Source organism: Dipodomys ordii, unplaced genomic scaffold, assembly GCF_000151885.1.
Source record: "Dipodomys ordii isolate 6190 unplaced genomic scaffold, Dord_2.0 Scaffold117, whole genome shotgun sequence".
Taxonomy (NCBI): Eukaryota; Metazoa; Chordata; class Mammalia; order Rodentia; family Heteromyidae; genus Dipodomys; species Dipodomys ordii.
In genome coordinates, this window is record NW_012267333.1 from 2,653,459 (window position 1) to 2,677,953 (window position 24,495).

General features: G+C 41.6%; 1 protein-coding gene across 3 annotated transcripts; it reads left to right on the plus strand.

Annotated features, from left to right (window-relative positions):
• Positions 1 to 3,485: 3,485 nt before the first annotated feature.
• Positions 3,486 to 23,069, plus strand: LOC105995256 (glycine N-acyltransferase-like protein). Of its 3 annotated transcripts, none has more exons than XM_013028961.1 (7): positions 3,486 to 3,528; positions 3,741 to 3,894; positions 13,678 to 13,773; positions 17,177 to 17,284; positions 18,899 to 19,025; positions 20,223 to 20,394; positions 22,332 to 23,069. In XM_013028961.1, exons 2-7 carry the CDS (start codon positions 3,757 to 3,759, stop codon positions 22,732 to 22,734), a joined length of 1,044 nt encoding a protein of 347 aa, XP_012884415.1. In that variant the 5' UTR covers positions 3,486 to 3,528; positions 3,741 to 3,756; the 3' UTR covers positions 22,735 to 23,069. The 3 variants fall into 3 exon arrangements, with proteins under 3 accessions (XP_012884415.1, XP_012884416.1, XP_012884417.1); XM_013028962.1 differs by lacking the exon at positions 3,486 to 3,528 and adding an exon at positions 8,361 to 8,465 and having other exon boundaries at positions 3,810 to 3,894; XM_013028963.1 differs by lacking the exons at positions 3,486 to 3,528; positions 3,741 to 3,894 and adding an exon at positions 8,322 to 8,465.
• The last annotated feature ends 1,426 nt before the right edge of the window (positions 23,070 to 24,495 follow it).

The following is a 24,495-nucleotide window of genomic DNA, read 5'->3' on the forward strand; positions in this document are numbered from 1 at the left end:
CCTCAGCACCACATAAGCAAAAAGAAAAAAGCCAAAAGTGGCACTGTGGCTCAAGTGATAGAGCGCTAGCCTTGAGCTGAAGAGCTGAGGGACAGCGCCCAGGCCCAGAGTTCAGGCCCCATGACTGGACCAAAAAAAAGAAAAAAAAAAAAGAAAAAAAAGAAGCACTAGAGTATTACTCAAGAATTGTTTAACCTCAGGATGAATTTGCACTCAGTTTTATTAGCTATTGCCAAAGTATCGTACACAATCTTATACAACTTCTACCACTGGGAAATGATCTTCATTAAGACTTGATATTAATGCAGTCCAGGCAAATGCATTATTCACACCGGTCAGCTGAGACCTGGGAATGAATGGTGATTAATTTTCTAGTCGCATTTGGAATTCTGTAGTGTAAATATGGAGTAACACCTCTTCCAACAATGATCTTATTTGAAAAAAAAAAAAGATTTGATAGTAGCCAGGCATTTGTGGCTCACATCTATAATCCTAGCTACTCAAGAAGATGGGATTGAGGGTCGAGGTTCAAAACCAGCATGGTAGAAAAGTCTGTGATACTCTATTTCCAAGCTAACCTGCAACAAACAAACAAAATCCCCTCAAAATGAACTCAGTAGTAGAGCCCCATCTTTGAGCAACAAAGCCAAATGAAAGCATAAGGCTCTGAGTTCAAGCTTTGGTACTAGCACAAAAATAAATAAATACATAAATTTGATATTGGCCAACTTTAATATTAGTCAGTCTTATGTGTGAGGTATTTCTGATGACTCACACAATTCTCTCCTAATTATAGGTGGAGTCTGATCCTTTTTTATCTTCTTCTTGTCCACACCTCTTGCTCATTTTTTTATTGAACTACTTTTTTGTTATTCACTATGTTGAAGACATAAAATGAGTATATATACATATTTTTTTTAGATGCAAATCATTTATATATTCTCAAGTTTATGACTTGGTTTTTCATTCTCATCAAATATCATTAAATGAGCATCGTTCTTTCCCATTTATGTTATTTATTAAAACAAAATATAGTTCTTTTATTATTATTTTTATTACAAACTTATAGACTTATCAAGATAAATAAACACAAATCCATGTTGAAGACAAAAGTAGTACATAACATAGATAATTAGAAGAATTTGTCTGGGGCCCAAAGTCATTAAGGGTGGAGCTGCTTTGCAGAAAATCTTTTTCCTTTTCCCTGTTTCTTTACTCATGGTGCCCAGTTACTGTAAAGTGCAAGGTTTTCCAAAACCAAAGGCTCCAGAGGGTTAGCACAGATTGGTTGTTTTTAATAGTATACTTGAAATGAAATGTCAGTTTAAACCTCTTCCTTCTTAAATGTGCTAAACACATCTCAAGTTAATAGGCCCATTAAAGGGGAAAAGCAAGCAACATTACAAATGTAATTAGCTTGAGAGAAAGAAGGAAAGGAAGAGGGAAAAGGAAGGAAAGGAAAAGGAAAAATTGCACCGAAAGCTGCGAATGCCTAGTGTGAAAACCAAACCAAACGAGCCAAATATATGAAACACTGATTTCCAGTGTATGAAATGAATGCATCCTGTCATTGTCGGGCAACAGCTGCTTGGAGAGACCCCCAGGTCAGCACGCATGGCTGGCCGCCAGGGCAAACTCTGCTTCATAGGATTCTTCCTTGAAGGAACCATAGGTCAGTTAGAACTGCCACTCTGGTGGCAGAGTTCTCAGGCTACAGAACACGGAGAGCTACCCACAGAAATTCTCTCTCTCTTTCTCCATCTTCCTTTTCTTCCCTTGGTACTGGGGGGTTGAATTAAGAGCCTTAAGGTGCTCTACCACTTGAGCCCATGCCCCTAGCCCTTTTCGATTTAGTTATTTTGCTCAAACAGGTCTGTTACCTACACCTCCTCCGTAGCAGAAATGGCAGGAACCCACCTCCCTATCTACCTTTTTGTTGTTGTTGGGACAGGAGTCTCAATACCTCTTTGCCCAGGCTGGCCTTGAATTGAGATTCTACCTTTATGTAGCTGGGATTGCAAGCATGAACCATCCCTCTCAGCCTGCAAGCTAAACTTTTAAGATGCTCCCTTCCCGGTCCTTAAATGGTCCTTGCAGTGGTAGGAGCAACTATCTCCTGGACAATTTTGTGCAAAGCTCTTGGATCTTTGAAGCGCGCGAGGCACAATGTGCAGCGACTCAACTCCGTGGTCACCAATTTCCTTGACTACAGGTTTGTGGAATGTGGCCTGGTACTCTGACTAATCGTCTGGCCCTCTTAAAACAACAGGTGCATCCCCAAACCGGAAAGACCTGAACTGCAAGGTTGCCCTAATGGCGTGGGTGACTGCTACCTGCAGAGCGCACTGCTCTCCCTCTGGGAGTGTTTCCTGCCTGCAAATGCAAGCCTGCACGTGTATACAGAGGGTTACAATGGGTATGTGCACAAATAGACTAAGTGAAACATGGTGCCTGGTGCGGCGGAGGGCGAATTCCAATGAACAACTAGCTTACCGTTTAAATAAAATGAATCCCAGGGAGCTGGCACTTGTGTGGTCAGGGGTGGGTGAGGACAAGGGGGTGGCAGATGACAGTAGTACGCATGTGAAGGTACACATGTGAAGAATGGAGCCCCATAACTTAAGGGGGATGGATGGGGTTGGGAGAGATGGGGAAGAATGATAGAAGAGGTGACGTCGATCAAGATGCATTGCGCCACCAAACTGACACGCGGGACTGAAACCCCTTTGCACAAGTACTTCAAGATAATAAGGTAGAAAAACAAGAATGCAAGCCCTCACTCCAGAACTCCCGGGAATGGACACCTCGTCTGGCCAATGGACGAAGAGGTACTGCAGGCTTCCGGTCCTCATTGGACAATTTTGGCAGCGGGGGCGGGGCCAGTTAAGGAGAAAAGCCACCAGCTAGGATGTAATGGGCTCCACCTCAGATCAAAGGCCCGACCCCAGGGCGAGGAGTGCAAACTCCACACCCTATTTACCTGGCGACCTGGCCCCAGGGCTCGCAGTATCTGTCCACAGCCGGCTTCCCTTGTCTGGATGAACCTTGAGCAATCACTTTCCCCTTGCGTCTTCTCCGGGTGTGTCCCCCGGTCCCCGGCCCGGGAGCAGGAGACATCCGGGGCTTTCCGGGCTTTTCCGCAGGCTCTGATTCTGCACTCGAGCTGCGGGGAAATCCTTGGGGCGCCAGGCGCTGCACCTGCTGCCTTTCCGCGGCCGGGGAGAAGCGAGGCCGGGGAGAGTGAGACTCCGCGGACCCGCCTGCTCGCGGCTCCTGCCCGGGAGCGCTCGCTGCAGATGCGCTCTGGGGCGATGGGTGTAGTCCCGCGCGTTGCCTGAAGATGGCGCCAGAGGCACGGGCTTCCTTGGAAAAAGGTAGCGCGCTTGGGGGGCAAAAGCCGGGCAGGTAAAGATTGACGACAGCCAGGAAAGCCCGGAGCAACCCAGTCTTTAAGCACCGGCAGCAAAGAGCACAGCGTCCTTTTCAGGACTCTGCGTGCTTGGCGCTGCATGAAGGCATCGAGGCTGGGTAGATTTGCTGGCGCGTCCCCAGGGCACACCTGTTAGCTCCAGACTGCAAAACCAAAGCAATTGTCTTGTCAACTAGTCTTCATTTGGGCTAGCTCAGACCCCACTCACTCGTGTCTCTGCTAATTTGCCTCTCCAGCAACTCTTGAGTCCTGCGAGTTTTGTGGATAGTTGGGGGGCAGTGCCGGCCCTGTACTTTTCATTTACCAACAGGTAAATATTGCATGGCATGGACCCTAGGAAACTGCTGGGTGAAAGAAGACGCGAAGAGAGGAACAGGGTGAGAGAAAGCCTTCCTGCAGTCGCCACGGAAGTGCCCTCTGGCATCACCCACTTGAACCACAGCCTGACTTCCGGCTTTTTGCTGGTGAGTGGGACGGGAGAGTCTCTTGGGTTTGTACTGCCTAGTCTGACTTTGAACCTTGATCCTCAGATCTCAGCCTCCCAAGTAGCTAGGATTACAGGAAATGTAATCCTAGCTTCACCCGTATGTGTTAATACGCTGAGCATCTGGCTATATTTATGTGTGCTATAATTAGTATACTAACAGGTTGTTAGGCACACTCAATTTCTATTTATTTATTTAGGTAAAAGTGAGTGCAAATGGACGATGGAATATTTTCTTTGTTCTGAAGTAGTTCCTGAAATACTTCCTCATTCTAGAACTCTCTACCCTCTGGTATGAATTAGGCTCTCTCCTTTCATTCTTCAGTTTTCAAAAGTCAGGTTTACAGAGTGGCCGCTCTGACCCCTTCTTAGAAAAGTATCTCCATTTTCCCTCTCTCTTTTTAAAAAAATCCTTTTATTCTCTTTTACTTTTGTGTATTGTAACTCATCACTGTGTAGGAAGTATGATTCTGTGGGGTTTTTTTTATTGCTTAGTTTCTGTCTCCCTGCTCTGAAATGCAAGTTTTAAGAGGGGCAGGAAGGCATTCTGAAAGCTGAGCACAGCAAGTGCTGGGTCACAAGGCAAAAGGGAAGGAGCAAGGGTGAGAACCTTGTCCAACACGTCCTGAAATCCCCTTTCTTACTTCTGAGAAAGGTGTCAGAATCAAATTGGACTCATTTGTGCCAGGCCCTAAGAACAAAAGCAAATAAGTAGATCTGGGAGGCGTGGAAGGAACAGGATTCTTTGCACGTACGCCTGATAACGTGAACTCTCACAAATGTTTCTTTTAGAGCCACAATCTCACCCAGATGTCATCTCACACAGAAAGTACTTTTCTTCAACTGTCCGGCTAGTCTTGGCCTCACATCAACTTTGTTATTGAGCCTTCTAGCCAAGGGCAATTGTTTCAAAAGAACTTCTGTACTTCTTCATTTTACCTTTCAAAACTCTCTTCCTGGTCTCCCTCTTCTTGAATATACATGTAATTTATTATGGTCTGCATACACCCACTATAATGTCTAGTCTCAAATGAATTTGACACCATTGGAGAATCTCTTTATTTGTTAATTAGGTTGGCAGTTTGGACATTCTTTTAGTCTCAGGTCTAGGATTACTGATGTTTTCTCTCTATTCCTAACAGTCTTGGAAAAGGCATCATGGTGATAAAGCCAGAGTTACTCTTTTTGATGTCTCGGCTGCTAAATATTCTAGATGTTTTCTTTTCTTTCTGACTTTCAGTGGGGAATGGTAATGTTCATGGCCCACCCTCACAGATAGAAAAGGTAAAATTCAAGTACACATAGCCTCTGCCATGACTCATTGTTTATCTTTCTATTTTCTATCTTCTTGCTTTGGGTAATTGTTGGCGTGAGGGAGTGTCCTGGACTAGGAGTCTGGATTTGCTTTAGAGAACAAAAAGTAAGTATGCTGAGTGTGTGTGTACACTTGTAATCCTAGTTGTTCAGGAGACTGAGCTCTGAGGATCGTGATATAAAGCCAGGTAGAGCAGAAGAATCTGTGAGAGGGTCACCTCCAACTAACTATCAAAAAGCCAGAAATGGCACTGTGGTTCAAAGTGGTAGAGCACTAACCTGGAGCACAAAAGCTGGACAGTGCCCAGGTCCTGAGTTCAAGCCTTGGAACTGGTATACACACACACACACACACACACACACACACACACACGTAAGTGGAACACTCAAACACTCTAGTCTGACTCCACCCAACCATTCACCGGAGAGCCACTGACACTTGGGAGTTGATTCTGACACAAACGTACTCAAATGATGCTCTCAACTAAAAGAAGAGTCTTGCAAAAGTTGTTGCTCTCTCTGGGATGTAAGGAGACCATTTTAAGAAACCTACATTTGAGTATGGAGGTTATTTACCTCGTGGTCCAGAATTGGGTTTCCGGATGTATCATGAATAGCAACAACATCCACCCCTGAAGAGTTCACAGATCCGCCAGACCAAGAGTGAAGCATCAGATGCAGACTCCTCCCTGCACTGAACACACCCATGCCAGCCTTTTCTCCAGTGGCCAAGAGCATGCCTTGCCCGGGCTGGGCCTGAAGGCTGCACCTGTGTCATCATGGTGCTCGTGATGAGAGGGTGTGTGCTCCCCCAGCCCCTGTCATGTGCTGCGTCACCTGACAGCGTCAGGTTGCTGGTTAACCAATCGAATCCCTCATAGCTAAACGTCATTTTCTTATTAACTTCAGAACTTGAAGCAGTTAATTACCTTATTTTTTTTCCAACCACAGTTTCTTCATGCATTTATGGGGGAAAATAAAAATTTGATCAACTGAAGCTAGGGCTGCAGGACCTTGGTCCCTGGGAAACTAGCAGCATAGGTGACATAGACTGTGTTCTGTTCATACATGACACTCCATTGGGAGAGCACACAGCGCAATCTGTGAACAGACGCTGTCTGTGAATCAAGAGCGGTTCTTAACTGTATTCTGTGAATACAGTTATTATAAAGAAAGATTTGGGCCAGGTTGTAGACACACACACACATTATATATACATATAGAAAATCCCAATTATCCATATTATATATGAGTTAGATATAATCTCAATGATATGTATAATCTCAGTTATATACCTATACATGATACATATAAAATCCCAATGATAAAATCTCATATGTATATATACATATATCTATATACATAGAAATATGTATATTTATGTAATATCAGTTACTGTGGAGGTATAATTGTTGATTCTGAAATCTCAGAGGGCTTGGGGCAAAATAAACCTAGGTTTAGCATTTCAGCTCAATCTCCTTACTTTTTGTATGACCTAAGCCAGGAAAGATAGCAATGTGTACATTTATGTATTGCATACTAAATCTTTGTGTGTGTGTGTGTGTGTGTGTGTGTGTGTGTGTGTGTGTGAGAGAGAGAGAGAGAGAGAGCGAGAGAGAGAGAGAGAACTTGAGCTCAGGGCCTTAGCCCTATCCTTTGCTCCAGGCTAGTGCCCTACCACTTGAACCACAGCTCCAGGTCTGGCTTTCTGGTGGTTAAATAGAGATAAGAGTCTTGGGGCTGGGAAAGTGGCTCAGTGGTAGAGTGCTTGCCTTGCATGCCTGAGGCCCTGGGTTCGATTCCTCAGCACCACATAAGCAAAAAGAAAAAAGCCAGAGGTGGTGCTGTGGCTCAAGTGGTAGTGCTAGCCTTGAGCTGAAGAGCTGAGGGACAGCGACCAGCCCAGAGTTCAGGCCCCACAACCGGACCCCCCCCCCAAATAAAAAAGAGTCTCAGTGGCTTTCCTGCACAGTCTGGCTTTGAATTGTGATCCTTAAATCTCAGCCTCCTGCATAGCTAGGATTATAGGTATGAGCCACCAGCACCTGGCTACTTGGTCTTTGATAACAATGCATTATTATTCAGACTTTCTATGATCTTGTGGAAAAGGGAATAAAAATGCTTCACTCTCTAGGTAATGAAGCTGGGTTCAGAGAAATGCCTATGATCAAACTGGTAGTAAGACTAGTAGAATCCAACTAACTTGAATTCAAGTGAGACAGTGGTTTAATTAGCATATCACCTCCTCCAGGCTCCTGAGTTAGTGTTTCTCAGACTAGTGTCTGTAAATATTAATGTTCACTCATGAGATTGTGCTAATGGATAACATTTACTAATGGAAGACAAAAGGAATTTTGTTTGTAGTCAGGAAGCTGAGATGTGAGGATCTCAGTTCAAAGCCAGCCTGCACAGAGAGACTCTTATCTCCAATTAACCAGCCAGAAGCCAAAAGTAGAGGTGTGGTTCAAGTGGTAGAGCACCAGTCTTGAGCCAAAAGTCCACGCGGGAACATAAGGCCCCGAGTTTAAGCACAAGTATAGCACAAAAATAAAAAAGAAGATATTTGGTTTGATATGCTCTTGAATCTGTGGCTATTTACCCTTTAGCATTTCAAGATGCTGTTTCTTTTGTTTTCTGGATCATATTATGTATCTTCTGGGTGTCAGCCATTGTTTATACTGTGATTCCCCTGTGCAATGCGCCATGCTTCCTCACATTGCTTTGAGTGTTTCTCTTTATATTTGCTTTTTTTCAATAGTTTCCTTATGGTGTGTCTAGGTGTGTGATTTGCTTCCTATTCCTTCAGCCTTCAGTCAAAGAAAATGATAGGATCCCAGTCTTTCTAAATCAGTAGTTTACAAATGGAGGGAGAAAGAAATCCCGTGCTGAACATCAGATAGGAAACATCACCAGCTCTTGCTTCTGCTGCAGCCACTTGAGGGAGGAGAGGGAGGAAAAGGGGTGTTGGTTATGGAGATCCACCCCCCTCCCAGCTAACTCTTGGTCATCTGCTTTCACAGTTCAGAGGTGTTGAGCAAGGGTGGGGTCTATGGCATCAGAAAGCAGACCAGGACTTACGCAATGAGCCTCAGAATGCTCTGACAGGTCCCTGCCAACTGGTCAACATTACAGTTCTCCTTGAATACGGGGCCCTGTGGGAAACTGGCATAGTTTGATGCATGGATGAGGACTTGAACACAACAGGTTTCCAGAGCAACACAGATCAAAGTTACATAGGTAAGTTCACCTTTCAGAACCAGCCTACTGCAAGGGGATAGCTCATTTTCTGGAACATTCTTCTGCTTCTTGTCTTTAGAGACCTCTGTAGAGACTGAATTAGGAGATGGCTTCTCAGGTGAGACTAAAGACAAGATCCTCTGGGACCTGTCATCTCTTTGTCTCCTTATGGATTTAGGAAGAATCAAAATAATTCCTTTAGCTGTAGTTAGGAATTTCTGAATTTGTTCGTGCTAGGAGTTATGCCAAGGGTAAAGGAAGTTCTTCCTTTTTGAAAACTTTGCATTACACAGAGCAGCTATGAGTTCCCATGAGAAATTGGTTGTTGTAGTGGAAAAAGCAAGTTTTATTTTGAATTACTAAGTATGATGGGATTTGGGAGCTTGCTGTCCGTAGCTGAGTGACAGAAAATGTAAGAGCACCCAGGCAGAGAATTCTGGTTCCAGTGACATTTATTTAATGTTAGATGTTCTGTCTTAAGTAATCTTCTGTGAGCATCCTAAGGTAATCAGCTTTTTCCTTTGCTTCCTGATATCTAGGACAATCAAGTGTTCTCTTTGTTTTGTTTTACATATATGTAATTTTATTTTAGTTAAGGTGTGTGGCCTCCAAATGTTAGTACAGGAAATGTTAAGTTTAAACATAGTAAGATAAACCCCCTAAGACAGAAATTCAGAACATCAAAACCTTGATTATTGCACCTATTTTCCTATAGAAAAATTTAATTTTTTTTACATCAAAATCTTCCTCCTAAATGAACAGACAGGTTGCAAAATATACAACAAGCTTTTTAAATATATTTTTTATTGTAAAAATAGTGTACAGAGGGGTTATAGTTACATGAGTAAGGTAATGAGTACATTTCCTATCGAGCATTGTTATCTCCTCCTTTGTTTTTCCCCTACCATCCCTTCCCACCTCCCCAACTCCTCCCTCCCCCCACCAAAGTTGTAAAGTTCATTTTCAACATAGTGTCTTGTATATCTCATTGTTACAATAGGTAAGCCTGTATTCTTATTTCAGCATTTGCAACCAACTTTTTTTGTGAAATGATATACAAAATATTAATGTGCAATGAAATTTGATTTACTATCATCATGAAAAAAAGACCCTCCACAATCATTTTCTGTATGCTTTATAAAACGGTTATAAGCATCTATTTCATAAATATTTCCAGTGCAATTTAGTCAGTGACAAAAATACAAAGCTATCCTTTATTCTTTGTTGATTTTACAACATGCCTTGGTACTGCTAAACAGAAATAGCACTGTTTGGGAGCTGAGCTAATCAAACATTTCAAAACCAATGTCTCCTGACCAACATTAGCTGACATACTATACAGCCGCCCACCATCACTGGGGGTCTGTACTGTTGTAAGTGAAGGAAGTTCAACACGGACTCAAGTGCTCTCCTTAAAGTTTCAATAGAACTGAGTAAATTCTATCAAACAACCCACATACCGAGGATATGAAAAAAACCCCACTGAGCATGAATTTCAAAATACTCATCCATAATGACACTATCGTTTTAAGTATTTCTTTCTGATTCTGTTTTATTTCTATGTAGGTAATATCTATAAATGTGCACAAAATAACTTAAACCTTGTGTAATTGTTCCTAGAGATATTTTTCTTTATTTTCCCACTCTGAATACATTCCAGGAACTAGAATAGCTCTTTCAAAGGATTTAAAGTATGGTTGCTGCTGTTTTTCCCTAAGACTTTGCTCATTTTGAACACTGGCAACCCGCCAAAATGTGCTGGCTCCCTTGGCTTGTCTCAGTTTTTAGTCAAAAGCACTAGTTGAGGGCTGGGAAGGTGGCTCAGTGGTAGAGTGCTTTGCCTAGCATGCATGAGGCCCTGGGTTTGATTCCTCAGCACCACATAAGCAAAAAAAGCTGGAAGTGGCGCTGTGGCTCAAGTGGTAGAGCACTTGCCTTGAGCTGAAGAGCTGAGGGACAGAGCCCGGGACTCACAACCACCACCACTACCACCACCACCAACAACAACAAAAAAGCACTAGTTGACAAAAACTGTTTCTATTTCAAGATGTGTGGACATAAGCAGAAGTTTGTGCTGAATGGACTGGACAATGTTACACCTTCATTATTCTGACCTCAAACTCTAACTTACTTCTTATTTTTAACGTAGGTTGTTTTGGAAAGGCATTTTGACATGTCAAAATACTCTTTAGAAATGTTACATTTCAACTGACATGAGACTTTTGAAGGTTGAAACAGGGCAGGTGCTTCTATTCTAGTAAATATTCTCATGTCCTTTAATAGATGGACTTGGAGTGATACTTACTCTTTAGGGGCTGCCACAACCCAGCATCACAAAAGGGCTGATTTGTAAACAACAGAAATGTATCTCAGTTCTGGGGGCTGGTCAAAGGGCTAGCAGGATATATGTCTGGCAATAGTGAGTTTGTTTTTTTTTTCGGTCATGGGGCTTGAACTCTGGGCTTGAGTGCTGTCCCTGTGCTCTTCAGCTCAAGGTGAGCGCTCTACCGCTTAAGCCACAGCACCACTTCCAGTTTTCTAGTGGTTAATTGGAGATAAGAGTCTCATGGACTTTTCTGCCCAGGCTGGCTTTGAACGGTGATCCTCAGATCTCAGCCTCCTCAGTAGCCAGGATTACAGTTGTAAGCCACCAGCCCCTGGCAATAGTGAATTTTGTGACTCAGAAATAGATAGATGGTGTCTTCTTGTACTCGCCAAGGTATGTCCTCACATACTACTCCTTCAACCTCCCTCGATATATCACCTTCTCAGGAGTTAGCATTTTAGCACAGGAACTGAGGGAAGACACAGGCATTCAGATCACAGTTTCCTTGTGGAACACATGAATCTATGACTCTTTGCAATGAGCAGGTGACATGACTAAATAACTGCTTATGTTAGTCCAAATCCTTGATGTATGTCCTAACCAGAGGAATTTGTAAGCTTACAAGAGGAACGATCATCCTTTGGTCCAAGGTTTCTAATAAAAGTCTAGAGATTACAGAAAAGAGCACTATTAGTTCTGTGTGAGTGGAGTTCTCATGGGAGGAGTCAACCAGACAACAAGTGGTATTCAATTAGGACATTGTGAAAGATTAAAACCAAGGGTTGGAAGGTAGTATGGAAGTAGAGATTAAATAAAATGAAGAGAAATCAGAGGTGGGAAAACAGGTATTGTGTTTAGGATTTGTTCTGTGGTCTTGTGTGGAGACAAACAAGGGAGATGCCTAGACCCAATCTTTGCAGTTGAAATGTTTCTGACAAGGGATTTGGAGATATAGAATACTTGTTTAACATGTGCAATGTCCTGGGTAAAGATCTCCAGTACTGCATAAAACATTGCTCACAAAAACGATGTGAATTTTATCAGGCTCTAGCCTACAGCCCACTGCATAGAGTAAAGAAGCAACTTCCTTCTCAGTGAGGATGGCTTTGCTAATTTGTGAAAGTTGCATATCTGTCTCCTTAGATAGAAGAGTACCAGGAGAGGGGCTTCTTTGAACACTTATTAGTCCGAAGTTCACACAACTTGATGTGTGAAGCAATCATGCTGGGAACTTTCAAGCATGAGAGAGTTCAAGGAGAAGTAAGAATCCCATTACTGACCAATGAGAACACTCAAGTTAAGGAAAACATATGCAGACAATTCCTAAGTCCAAGCATTTCCCCATATGTGAAAGCAAAAGTAGCACAGGCTCTTTGGTAATTAATTGGAGGCAACAGAAATAAATAATACCAGCACTATTTGTGCAAGTATAGATTTGCTTTGCTCATTCCAAGGATGAGTGTTTTTAAAAATGAAGCAAAAGGGAAGAAAGCCCTGAACTCAGTGAACAGAGATGTGGGGAGTTAAAGTGAGCAGAGATGGAGCCAAATGGTGTTAGTTTCCTAAGACAGACAGACAGACAGACAGACAGACAGACAGACACACACACACACACACACACACACACACACACACACACACACACACGCCAAACCAGAAATCATGTCAACAAACTGGCAGGAAAGTAGAAGGTAGTGGAAAAACAAATGACTTTGGACCACTGAGACTTTGCCCTGACAAACAGGGTTTTGCAAGCTCTAAGTTTAAGCCTAACCACCTTGTGAGTCTAACCAGCTGACCTTTCTTCATCATTCCTAACAAAAAGACACACAGGGCACTCAAAAAGCATAGAGAAGAGTTGATTTTCCATCACCCTGTCCTGTCCAATGGTTCCTGTGCTCTCTCCTTTAAGATCCCAGTAGCTCAACGCTTAGGGGCAATAGTCTTCTTTTGTGAAATCTCATCAAGCTTAAACAGAACACTCGACGTGGTCATTTTCCAAACACAGCCCTTTATTTGCCATTTTACTCAGCGCTTTATGATTTTATTCTTGTAATAATTCCAATTTGACAGAGTGGGTAGAAATGTAGAGATGTTTATATGATTTAGTAATGCACTCCTATGTTTAGGGATGGAACAAAGTTTGAGAACAATTGCGAACTGGGATTAAAGTGAATAGGTAGAATTCACACATGACTTGGAAATAAAGAAAAAGAATAATGATTTTTATTTCGCGCTAGTCCTTGGGACTTGAACTAAGGTTCTGTGCTCTGTCCTTTGCCTTTTATTTTGCTCAAGGCTTGCACATTACCAATTGAACCACAGCTCCACTTCTGGCTTTCTGATGTTAAAAGTTAATTGAAGATGATAGTCTCATGGACTTTCCTTCCCAGGCTGGCTTCAAACTATGATCTTCGTATCTTAGCCTCCTGAGTAGCTAAGATTACAGGCATGAGCTACTGGCATCTAGCTTCAGTTATACTCTTTGAAAATGCTGATATAGATCAAGAAACCCAGCCAATGGGGAGTTAAGAAACTTGCTCAATATTGTACAGTGTCTACATATCAGAGTCAGGCTTTACATGCATAGAAACTTAATCAGAAAGGATAGTCACGCATTCTTTAGAGACTAGATTAGGGGGACTTGTTGGAATTCTGGGTGTGATAAGAATAGAAACAAATATTCCTAAAATTAAAAAAATTAAATGATAGTAAAGCTAATTCCAGAAAGTGGCATCTCTATTCTATGAGGCCTATTATTTCTTGAAAATAGAGAATGGAAACTGGATGAAACAACAGGACTAGAGCTCTAGCCATTAACGCCTATCTGCCTGTTATGTCCTCCAGCTCTTCTCACTCTGTTATGTTTCCTGACCCTCTCTTTAGGCTGAGATACTTGCCAAGATGTTCCCTTTGCAAGGCCCACAGGCGCTGCAGAGGCTAGAGAAATCCCTAAGGAAGAGCCTCCCTGAGTCCTTGAAGGTAAGGTCATTCTCAAGGACAAAGGATTGATGATCTATCTGCTGCCCACAAAACAGCAGTGAATGAGCAAGAAGATCTGCTGACGGCTCTTCTGTGCCGGGCCCTCATTTTGTAGACTCTGGCTTAGTTGACATCAGCCCAGTGGAAGGCAGATATGTTGCACCCATGTAATTGATGAAGAAATGGGGGCTTGTTTGTATTGCTTGAGCAAACCTGTATTGATGGTGACTGGCAAAGTGATTCCTTGAATCTAGTAGGATCTTTGCTGCATCATGACTGAAAGACACTCCTTATATTCTTCCTAGAATTATGTGATAGAACACAGGAGGTTTTCCAAAGTTGCAAAGTTAACTAAAATGAATACATGAATGTTTGTTTTCCTAAATAGTCACATGTCTGGTTAAGAGGTTGGCCGCGTGACTCTTCCTTGGTCCTAGTAGTAAGGAATGTTTGTTGATTCTTCAATGATTATGTGTAACTTGGGGTAAGTAATTTCTTTTAGAATAGTCTAGTAGTATTATCTTTGGAAGTTTTATTTCATATTCTAAGGAAAGTAGAATATTGCCAAATATAATACCTTTGTATCATATTAAGTAGACAGATGAGTATTTATTAGATAAAGATATTAATTTACCCCAAAGACTTAAAGGCTGCTGTACTTTATCCTCATAACAACAAAGGATTAAAATACATGAGACTAGAGATGAATTAAATGAAAGGAAAAAAATAGATAAGCCCACAAGGATTATTAAAAGCTTCAACACTCTTATAGAATAGTTGAAAACATGTAGCATACAGAAGACTTAAACAATATAGGAGCCAAGTCAAACAAATTGACATTTAAAATATAATCATCTCACCAATAATAGAATACATATTATATTCAAATGTTTGTACATTTTGACCAAGATAGACTAATTTGAGTTTTTGTAAACATTACCAACTACAGTGAAATAAACCATGCTTCAAAGTCATAAAGTTAGAATATATCAGTTTAATGAAAAGAATATTTAACATATCTAGATTTGTGAAGTGAAATGGATAAATGAGGAATATATCATTAACTGCTTATATGAATAAAACTTTGCTTTGTGCTCATAGCTCCTGTTTATAATGCTAGTTACTCAGGAGGCTGAGATCTGAGGATCATGGTTTGAAGCCAGCCTAGGCAGCAAAGTTTGTGAGACTCTTCTCTCCAATTAACCACCAAAAAGCAGAAGAGGAGCTGTGGCTCAAGAGGTTAGAGGGCTAGTCTTAAGGAAAAAAAGCACAGGGACAGCAGGTAGGTCTTGAGTTCAAGCCCCAGGACAGGCACAAGAAAAGTGAGAGAGAAAAAAATTTTAAAAAGCGATTTTAGCCAGCTATCAGTGTCTTATGTCTGTAATCCTAGCTATTCAGGAGACTGAGACCTGAGGATCACAGTTCAAAGCCAGTCTAGGAAGGAAAGTCTGTGAGACTTTGTTCCAATAAACTTCAGAAAAGGCCAGAGGTGGTGTTGTGGCTCGTAGTGGTAGAGCACTAGCCTTGAGCAAAAGAGCTGAGGGACAGCTATGTGTGTGTGTGTGAGGGGGGATAATTATGGATGTGGGAGGGAAGGGATGGTAGGGGAAAAACAAAGGAGGAGGCAACAATGCTTGATAAGAAATGTACTCATTCCCTTGCTCATGTAACTGTAACCCCTCTGTACAGTATATTTATAATTAAAAAAACATTAAAAAAAAGAGCTGAGGGAAAGGGCCAGGCCCTGAGTTCAAGCCCTACCACCGAGAGAGCAAAAAGAAGGAAAAGAAATTTTAGTTTCTTTATTTAAAACTAGGGGAAGATGAGTAAAGTTTAGCAAGGAGAATAAAAGAAATCCAGGAATTTTGAAGAGAGAGAGAAACAGGAAAGAATACTCCACCCCATAACCAAGAGACCCTCTCCAGCTAGGAGGGGCTCATTGTTTCCTGTTTCTCTTAGGGTCACTGGAGTTTGAAGAGATGCTGCTGGATAAAGTTACACAGGTTGCCTACTGTGTGATTTTGGTAGTGTGCTTTCTGTCCTTATCAGATGGGTGGGAAATGACTTTTACAGACAGCAATTTAGATATATGATAACAGGAAATTATTTTAGGAGTCAGGTGGCTTTGACACAGAAATGATCCTAGAATTTGTCATTGTAGACATGTTTTTTATTTAAACTAAGGAAAAATGTTCCTTGAAGAATTAAAGTATCTAAGGATATTGAAATAATCTGAAGAGAGAAGTAAGGAAATTAAATTATAGGTTTTAAAGAATATGATAAATATTATTCAGGGTTGAGAATTTAGTTCAGTGGAAGACTGTTTGCCTAGCAAAGACAAGGGCCACACACACACACACACACACACACACACACACACACACCCCAATCCTGAAGCCTGATGACATAGGTTTGTATTTGTTGATGTGGAAATAAGCCTACATACAGTTTATTTTGAAAAATAGATTTTTTTTTATAGTGAGAATACCAAACAGACGAGTTACAATTACATGGGCAAGATAACGAGAACATTTCTTATCAAGCATTGTTGCCTCCTCTTTGTTTCCCCTTCCCATCCCTTCCCATACTCCTCCCCTCCACCCACCCGGTCCTCCCCCATCCCCCACCAAAGTTGTTAAGTATTCAATTTTTTTTGTTTTTGTTTTCTTTTCATGCAATTGTTTCTAACATATTTATAAGATGATTTCTATGTTGCTTTGTATGTCCATCCCCCACAGTATCACCCCTGCTTTCACTGTATTAGATGTTGGTATAATTTGTGGAGGGGAAGGGAAAAAAAAAAACAAATCGTTTAACTAGGGATATAGGTGGACCCATTGCAACAATGAGATGTACAAGTCGTTATGTTGAAAAATAGATTTTAAGCTAGTGTTTACTAGGTATATGTCAATACTCAGAAGCAAATGAGAAGGCATGAAAGTTAATTCTGTACTATAAGAGTGAGTGATTATTTTAGTTACCTGGATATTTAGCTTTATACATGTATACACAGATATGATATATACATACATGAACATGTATATATGTTACATGCATACTATATATGTGTATATTATATATTATGCATGCTATATATGTATATTATATAAATGTATATTTATAATATGTATGTACATGTGCCATGTATACATACACACATATATTATATATGTATGGATATACATATATATATGGTATTCTCATGACTTCATCAAAAACTCTATTTGTGCTGAGGACTAGAAAACAACCTGAAAATGGAGTTAAATACCCCATCAGTAACTCATCATGATTCTCACAGAAGCAAGCCTCTTTCTGGTAAAGAAAAAAAATAAATAAGAAAGAACCAGGCACTTTCCTGTTCCTGTGTTGTGTGTTGATCTCCCACTGTGTTGCAACATTACAGGTGTATAGTACCATCTTCCTCATGAACCAGGGAAACCCATTCAAGTTAAAGGCCCTGGTGGACAAGTGGCCTGATTACAATACCGTGGTTGTTCGTCCTCAGGAGCAGGTCAGTGGTGAGATGTGGAATGAATTTGACCCTGTGTTTGTATTTGCTGTTTGTGTACCATGAACCTGGACATATGCCAGACTTCAGGGAAACAGAGCTGAAGCCCAGCTATGCTGACATGCACCTGTCCTGCAGGAAAACACAGTGAGCAGATGCATTCCAACGTGATGTGCACATGTGCCAGAGCATGCAAAATATTGGCTTTTGTTTTATGAAGTTGTTCTTGGCTGGGTGCATGGCTCAAGTGATAGAGTGCTTCCTTGGCAAGCATGAGGATCTGAGTTCAAATCTCAGAACCACCAAAAAAAGAAGAAGAAGGCAATTGACATTGATGATTATTCTTGAAGATACAGAAAAGGACACTAGCTGAGAGATGACTAAAATTAGAATCTCAGAGGGTATGGGAAGATGATGGGAGAGCTGTTCGAGTAGACATGTCACTCAAATTGATTTTGATGTTCAGTAGGTCTGAGAGGCTGCAAAGAGCAAGAGACACATTCCAAGTAGAGGAAATAAGGCCTGCAGTTGCATATAGGCAAATATGAAGAGTGTTAGAGAAATAGAGAAAAAATTACAATAGGTACACTTGAGTGTGTGTCGTTATTATTAGACTTCTGAATAACATTCAAAGTGAATGCAGCACAAATAAAAATATGTTTCATACACATTAAAAATATAAAGTACATTCAAAATACATAAAGGTTAGTTCTAAACATTATTTGGTATACAATATTGGCAAATGAAATGTAAATGTACAGTATTTTTAAAGCACAAGTGAATAGACAATCACTATTATTATGAATACATATGGAAATATAAACCATTAGAGGTAAAAATGGTGGTGGGTAAATCCTAGAAAACAACAGTATCTATCTGTGTATCTATCTGTCTATCTATGTAACTATATATCTATAGTTATCTATATCTGTAAACATGTATATATATATATACAAATGGATGTATATTACATGCATGCCATATATGTGTATATAATATATATATTTTAAATATACATATTGTAAAATGTATATTTGCAATATATATATAAATATGCAATATACACACGTATCATATATATATATATATATATATGATATTTTCCTGGCTTCATCCAAAATCAATTTGTTTTTGGGATGATAAAACAACTTGTATCTGTAGATAGAGAGAAATCTATAGATAGACAGACAGATAGATAACAAGATCAAAGCCATCTGGGCAGGAAAAGTTTGTCAGAGTCTTGTAACCAATTAAACACCAAAAAGTCAGAAATGGAGGTATAAGTTAAGTAGTAGGGCTTCAGCCTTGAGCAAAAAAGCCAAAGGACAACACCCAATCCCCCAAGTTCAAGTCCCAGTAGCACAAACAAAAGCATGCTAAATTTTCATAGTATTATTGTTGAGTTGGTGGTGAGGGAATCGAGTAGGTTGTTCAGGAAAATTTGAGTATAACAAAGCCAAGTCAACTTGACTTCACAGTGAACACAATTCAGGAGTGGAGATAAGATGTGAAAAATATGCATATTTAAGTTAGTACCACAGCAGAATAAGATGCAAAGAAATACTGAAATTCCTTGGTATAAGCAATTTGATGTTTTCCATGTCACCCATCCAACAGGAGATGAGAGACTACCTTGATAATTTCACCAACACCTACCAAATCTACTCCAAGGAGCCCAAGAGTTGTCATGAGTTCCTTGGTACATCAGATGTCATCAACTGGAAACAACATTTGCAGATTCAAAGTAAGGGGAGGGAGGTGTGTGGTTTGTTTACATCTATATGCATGGTCATTTTCCATGATGGCCTTCCTTCTACCAAACTAGCAAACTTCAGAATCTTAATCTAATGATCATTTCCTCTTGGTTATGCTGGCTTCATAGAATGAGTTTGGTAGTGAACTTTCGTTTCCAATCTCATTGAGGAGTTTGAGGGGTATTGGAGTTCCTTTGAAGGCCTTATAGAATTAATTCATCTGGTGAATTCTATCTGTGGATTCATCTAATCCTGGGCTGGAAGATCTCCATTTCATTTCTTAACATGGGTCTATTATTTGGTTTAAATCTTGTTTTGTGTGGGGACATCAGTATTTACTATCCTTTGATTTATTACACTGTGGTTTGGTTTCTTTCCATCTTTTCAGTGGACTAGATTGCAAAGGAACTGTGGGGGAAGGTAATTTCTTGTTGGCTGAAGAGCGGTGGTGTAGTCTGATCACAAGTTCAGAATGTCTTGAGATAGCTAGGTGTGGAACCAAAGTTTGTCCTCTGGGCTTCCATTCCTGGAATTAGAGTGACACCTTACTGTGCCCCCAAACACCTTGTAGGTCACCAGGGATGAACACTGGCTATAGTTCTGAGCATGCCCACTGTAGTCAGACTCCTGAGGGAGACATTCTTCCTCAGCTTCTTGCTTTGTGAGTTTTGGGCAAGTCACTCAATTTATCTAGTGCTCCATGTTTTTCCAATAAGGGCAGATAATTTGAAAAAACACACATAAAACAGAGGGTTAGTACAAGTGTGAAGTGGGGGTATATAATCATGTGCACACCCAAGGTCAACCATTATTGAAATTCCATTTCTCCTTGGGCTTCACAGACATATGGTGGATTTTCAGTATTCTATTTTATGTAAGAGGAACATGTCTTTGTCCACAGCTGTACCATTGGTGACAACACTAGAGGTAGGATGATCTGATGTTCATTTACGCATACTTGCATTGGGCCACAGAGTTTTTGGTCAAGTTTTTGAGCCACCATTCCACTTCCCACTTTTGGGGAGTAGTTCATAGGAGGTAAGAGCCTCATGGACTTTCTTGGTTGGCTTGGCTTTGAACCTCGAGTCTCATATTCAAGCTCTTGAGTAGCTAGGATTATAGGCATGAGCTGGTGGACTTGGCCACTTATATTTTTCTAATGTGCTTCCTTCCCCACTCTAATCCAGGTTCACAGTCCAGCCTGGAGGAAGTGATACAAAGTCTTGCAGTTGCTAATTTGTCCAGGGTGAAGAAAACACAACGCCTACTCTACATGATGCCTAAGACGGCACAGCGGCTGCTGCCATTCCTGGTGACCACTAAGAATTCCTGTGGTAACTCAGGCAGACCCAAGACCATGTGAGTTTAAAGATAACTCTCTACTAAAGCCACTGGAAGTGTTTATGACTCCCTCCTTGAGCGCATGCTCGCCTCCCTACCCAATGTTCGTCTTTTAGTATGTAACGTGGATCACATCATTTTCCAGGCTGATCCTTGCAGTATGTAGTGTGGATTATGTAATTCATCTGCTTAGAAGCCACCCATGATATTTTTTAATCTCACCTTGGATGAAATCCGTACTCTTTTATGGTCCCCATGAGATGAGAACCCATCACCTCTGCGGCTTCATCTTGTGTGTGTGTGTGTGTGTGTGTGTGTGTGTGTGTGTGTGTGGCACACACGTGGGCACGCAAGCATGTATCGGGGCTTGAACTCAAGGCCTCACACTCTTGTTTGGCTTTTTTTTTTCTCAAGTCTGGCATTGAACCACAGTTTTACTTCCACATTTCTGGTGGTTACTTGGAAATGAGTCTGACGGACTTTCCTGCTCAGGCTGGCTTTGAACTGTGAGCCTCTGATCTCAGCCTCCTGAGTAGCTAGGATCGCTTGTTTCTGCCTCTTGCTCTCTCCTGCCTGCAGCTTGGCCTTCCGGTTCCCTGGCTCTCACACATGCACACGCCTCTCTGTGACTAGATTTGCTCTATGCTTGCCTAAAATGTCCTTTCTTCTGGTCTCCACCTGTTTGCCCTTTTGTTTTGCCACTCATACTCTCCAATTTCCTATCCTCTGACAGTTCTTTGCAGAGTGCTAAAACCAGCCACAATTGAATTCTTTGTTATAAAACCTAATTTTAATTTTCTTCATTGCACCCAAAGTGGTTATTTTAGTATGCATCTACCTGTTTGTTTGGGATTTTTTTGGAGTCTTCTTGCTAACTTTAAAGTATTTAATAGTAGGGATCCTCTTTCCATTATCTCCTGAGGGGTCCCCAATAACCAGAAGCATGCCTGGCATGTAGTAGGCTCTTTAGAAACACACATTGCACAGAGGAAACACTTTCCAAAAAAGATCAGTTAAGCAAATTGCGTATTTCTCTTCATCCATTTTTAGTGAGTAGAGCTGGAAACATTACTGGAATTTGATCTGTAGAGGCTCAGTCCCCTGACCTTCTCTGTGTTAATGTGTACAGAACAGCTTTATATTCCCAGTGTGAAGTGCCTTGGAACCCAAGAGCATCTCCTGCTGAGACTCTCTTGAATTCACAATCCATTTAATTCACCTTGAGATAATCAGGGTAGGAGACATTTCTTCTGTTTCCTTAGAAAAAACATATTCTGAGGATGGAGTGGTTTGAACACCATGCAGTCATTGAAGGATAGAACTGGGGTTTCAGTCTAGGTTCTCTAGTTCTATATCCTGAGCTCTTTTTAGAATCCTTCCTGAGAGCCATTTATGTGCTTCAAGGATCTTCACATCTCATCAGCTCTTCATCCCGTTGATATCATATCAACTTTCCCATGTCTTCACAAGTATCCAAAGATCCTGTATACCAGCACTTCCCAGTCCGTGATTCTACAATCTGGATTTACTGCTTGCTAGTGAGCACTTTGGGACATTTATTTATTTTCTGTTTACTAAGTTTTCTCATGTATTCAGTGAGCAAGACAGAACATGTCTCATTTATGTGGAGGGTCACAGCAATGTGAAAAAGAACAGTACTGACTTTGTGGAATATCTCTACAATCTTCTGTACTCGTAACAGAGTCATTCTTTAACATTCATTTCTGTCTTGACCAAAGTATCATTCATATATTCCAACTTGTGTGAGAAGAAATGGAAGCAGAGAGACATCATCCAATAGCGCATACTTATGAATCTCACCTGAATGTAGAGAGTACGGTACCATGACTTCTGTTCCTACTTACTTACTGTCAATGGAATTTGGGGGGGGGATAAATGGAATGCTTCACAGTGTACCTAATGTTTTGTACTGTTTCCCCTATTTTTCTCCATAGTAACAAAAAGCTGTTTAAACTTGCGTTACTGGATGTTAGCCATGCGGCCTTGGTGGATCAATTCTGGGCTTTTGGTGGCAATGAGAGGAGCCAGAGATTCATCAAGCGCTGTATCCAGACCTTCCCGTCTACCTGCGTTGTTGGACCTGAGGGCACTCCTGTGTCCTGGGCCCTGATGGACCAGACTGGAGAGATCCGAATGGGTGGCACTGTGCCCAAGTACCGGGCCCAAGGCCTCAGCTCCTATGTCCTTTATATCCAGGGGTGGGCTCTGGAAACACTTGGCTTCCCTGCATATAACAATACATCCAGTTCCAACAAAATTGTGCAGAAAATGTGTGAAACTCTGCAGCATCTTCCCGTGCCGTGTGATTGGAATCAGTGGAACTGTGAGCCTCTATGATTGATTGGACTCAGTGGAACTGCGGCTCTAAACACTCAAGGCTGAGTGAGGTGGGCTGTGAGGTGGCTGGTGTCTCAGAGAAGTGGACAAAGAGAGACCAAACTGTAGTGAGTAGTATCGCACTCATGGCTGAGTTTTTAGGAAGTAGAACAGATGGCTAACGGGACAGCCATGGGCCCTGATTCATATTACCTCATATTCAGAAGACCTGGCATTGCCAGAACTCTATATGCTTAGCACTTCCTTGTTCAGTTTCCTACACTTATTGAAAAAAAATTTTTTTGGTGCCAGTCCTGGGGCTGTCCCTGAGGATTTTTGTGCTCAAGATTGGCACTCTACCCTGTGAGCACAGCTCCCCTTTCTGGCTTTTTAGTGGTTTTTGGAGATAAGAGTCTTCTGGACTTCTCCTGCCTGAGCTAGCTTCAAACTATCATCCTTAAGATCTCAGCCTCCTGAGAAGCTAGGCTTGCTGGTGTGAGCCACCATCGCCTGGCTTTCAGTGTCCCTTTGGATTCTGTAGCATCTACCTGAACGCTTCTTCACGAGCTCCTGTTTCACATGTGAATTATTGCCCATCGTCAGCTCTTCCCAGTTTTGCCAAGAAGTGGTATATTTTGTAAATGGCATAAGTTTTTCCTCTCTCTTCTTTCTTAATGTAGAGGCCAAGTGTGTCCTATTTCTTTCTTTTATTTTTTTTGTGTCCTATTTTTTTTTTTTTTGGTCCAGTTGTGGGGCCTGAACTCTGGGCCTGGGCACTGTTCCTCAGCTCTTCAGCTCAAGGCTAGCGCTCTACCACTTGAGCCACAGCGCCACTTCTGGCTTTTTTCTTTTTGCTTATGTGGTGCTGAGGAATCGAACCCAGGGCCTCATGCATGCAAGGCAAGCGCTCTACCGCTGAGCCACCTTCCCAGCCCTGTGTCCTATTTCTTAAGTAGGTGTTTTTTTAAGTGTGTTCCTTGGCAGCTCTTTGAACTGTTTAATAACCATGCTAAATATGGCTTATCTAAATAAATATTGCCTACCACAGGATAGTAGTTGGATGTGATCCTTGTGAGTCTTACTTTTAACTAACTCTTACTGTGTGTATTGAATGTCTCCAAAAAAGTGGCTTGGGGGTACATACAGATTGATTATTGTAAAACAAATGAAAAGACACATTATCTGACACACTTGCTCAATTGTTCTGTTTGTGCAAGAAGATCTGCTGAAATCTCATTCAGCATGGATCTTACGTGCAGTGCAATTCAAATCCAGTGCATCTCTGGATATGTTCATCTAGTTACCCTGTCCCCCCCCATTTTCGTTTGACTGCCTTCACCTAAAATCCTTTGTCCTTTCCCTACAATTGGGAGGCCAGGCCAGGCCTGGCCATAATTGCTACTCCCTCCCCTTTCCCAAAACCACAGGTATCTCTAGCCTCCAGCTACATGAGTAGAATGCTGTTTGTCCAGGCCTGACCACAGCTCCTGACCTGCTTGCCCTAGCTATGGGCTACCTCTGCATCCAGCTGTGCCCCCCCCTGCTTCCAGCAGACTCCTCCCTTTAGCCCCTTGACCATAATAGATACCTCCTTCCCCGGATAGGCTGCTACTCTGTAGCCTCAGTCCCTTGCTGACATTAAAAACTCCACTCTCTGTAGGTGACTGTGTGTCTGCCTGGTTCTCTGAGTAGTGCTTTTGCATGCCACTGTTCATCTTACCATGTCAGATGCTCTGATAGCCTGATTACACATCCCTCCCAACCCTGCTGTCTACTGTTTCA

Bases quoted from the DNA above. Each gene is read 5' to 3' on its own strand.
- LOC105995256 (XM_013028961.1), top strand. From the start codon at position 3,757: ATGGACCCTAGGAAACTGCTGGGTGAAAGAAGACGCGAAGAGAGGAAC. The intron at 3,895-13,677 runs GTGAGTGGGACG...CCCTCTCTTTAG, and splicing joins TGACTTCCGGCTTTTTGCTG to GCTGAGATACTTGCCAAGAT. The intron at 13,774-17,176 runs GTAAGGTCATTC...GCAACATTACAG, and splicing joins GCCTCCCTGAGTCCTTGAAG to GTGTATAGTACCATCTTCCT.